Source organism: Nicrophorus vespilloides, unplaced genomic scaffold, assembly GCF_001412225.1.
Source record: "Nicrophorus vespilloides isolate i.1.1-1 unplaced genomic scaffold, Nicve_v1.0, whole genome shotgun sequence".
Taxonomy (NCBI): Eukaryota; Metazoa; Arthropoda; class Insecta; order Coleoptera; family Silphidae; genus Nicrophorus; species Nicrophorus vespilloides.
Genome location: NW_017099883.1, coordinates 1,693 through 3,792, shown reverse-complemented (window position 1 = coordinate 3,792; position 2,100 = coordinate 1,693). Strand labels below are relative to the sequence as shown.

The 2,100-nt window shown below is 38.1% G+C and overlaps 1 protein-coding gene across 1 annotated transcript in view; it reads right to left on the bottom strand.

Moving 5' to 3' along the window:
* Positions 1-751: 751 nt before the first annotated feature.
* LOC108565968 (tektin-B1) overlaps positions 752-2,100 on the bottom strand; it is a gene marked incomplete at its 5' end in the record, with an annotated part of 3,035 nt that continues 1,686 nt past the window's right edge. Inside the window, 2 exons of the mRNA XM_017925653.1 lie at positions 752-1,438; positions 1,507-1,721. Of these exons, the coding sequence (XP_017781142.1) occupies positions 802-1,438; positions 1,507-1,721 (852 nt within the window). The remainder of the gene's footprint in view (positions 1,439-1,506; positions 1,722-2,100) is intronic.

Below are 2,100 nucleotides of genomic sequence, written 5' to 3'. Positions count from 1 at the left end.
GTTCAGATGTCTGCGAACTACATTTTGTAATCTAGTCGCGACGATTTCGACTTTGTACTTTAATTGTACCAGAAACCACCAAATACGTAAATTCAATACACAAAATACAAGAATCAAATTGCCTAACGTTTTCTTGGAAACCTGAAAACGATAACCGTAAAATTTCAATGATCATATACACTTTATGTCGGGAAGGAAAACGAAAACGTCCGATGCGGTGAGAGCATTTTAATTGATGCATAATTATCAAACGTGTGGAATAAGTGTGTGTGTGTGTATTGTAGCATTAATAAAAGAAAAATATGGAAAGGAAAACCCGCGTCGAACAGTTGCATTTATTTACGAAAATCCCCACAGTTTTTTTTTTAAATTTATTTATTTATTTATAGATAAATATATGTATTAATTTGTTTGATGCGGACCGACCATTTGTGGTCGGATATGACATAATGTGGATGTGGAAGAACAATTCAAGTCGAGTACAAATGTGGTTTAGGTTTATTTTTTGATACTCGTTGAATTTTATGCAAAAATATCTATTTATAAACTTGCACTCATTTTTTGTACTTTCCTGACCCCAACTACTTCTCTATCATCTAGTTTAATATGATTATTGTTTAAATCCAAAGTTAATTATATTTTTTTGTATCCCATTATATATAAATATATGTGTTGTAAATTGTTGAGATGCAAAAGCGTGACGTAAATGATAATGAAATTTCGTTACTAATTACAGACTTGACAATAATACACGCGCACACAAACTACACTACGAATTTTCGTGGAATGAAAAGATTCAATTTATGTCGGCGGAATTTCCTTTTCCATTTGTGTCAACTGGATATTCCTGTCGGTGTCGGAAACGTTTCCGCCCGTCTTCAGGCGACCCCTGAGATCCAGACATCGAATGTCGGTCATCAAGGATTGCGACTTGTTCCCCAGGTCGATCTCGATCAGGACCTGCTGATCCTCGAGCGCGTTGTACGTGGCTTTCGCGCAGTTGATCTTGTCCATCAGATCCTGCTGCGTCTGCCGCAGCTGCATGACCTCATCTTTGAGCCCGATTTCGGCCTCGTCCTGGCACAGCTCGACTCCCGGCCGGTACGTCCTGTTCTCCAGACGCGTCTCGCACAGTTTGCGCGCGTCCGTCTTATCCTCGAGGGCATCTTCCAGCGTCTTGATTTCCTTCTGCACCTTCTCCATTTCCTCGCGCATCTTCAGCAGCTGCCATTCCAGCTCGTTGCGAGCCCTCTGCGTCTCGTAGATCCGCTTCCTCAAGCTAAAGTCGACGCGATCCCTTTGCGCCTGCATATCGTTCCTCGCCCTCTCCCTCATCACGAACATCGCCTCCCTCAGCTTATTAGTATCGGCCAGCTCATTGTCAGCAAGCAATTTTGTATACTTCGAATGCTCCAACCAAGTCTCGTACGGAAGAGAACTACAATAATGAAAAAAAAATTATAAATGAATCAACTGAAAGCTAAATATTTCTCATTTTTTAACTACTTTTTAGCAATCCTGAGAGGATCAATCTTGTAGCTGATGTTGGCGCAGTTCTTATCCAACGTTAATTGATCTTTGTCCAATTCAATGGATTCCTGCTTATCGTTAATGTCCAGAGTCAACTTGAATCTGACCTCCTCCAAACGGTTGATCTTCTCCCACGCCGCTTGGCATCTTTCCACCAGCAGTTTCTTGACGCCTTCCAAAACACATAATTCCTGCAACAACAATACGATTTACAAATTAATTGAAAATTAATTACAAAAAAAAAATAAATATTTATAATAAATAAACCTCTTCGACATTATTATTATCATCATATTTTTAAATATGAAAATGTATGTTTTATGCAATAAATGTCATGCGCAAATGAACATCTTGCTTTATAAAAAATCTAATATAAATCCTAAATTATCAAGTAAACTAATAATTGTCGCTAAAAAATCTGAAATCTCGATGTTTTCTAATATCGAATTGCATTTGTGTTGTTTCATAAAAGGAACGCGTATTACATATAGATTCCCCAAACTTTTTCGAACGTTCTAATTTTTCAACTTTGAACACCTATTACAGCAATATGGACAAGAGCACAGGAAT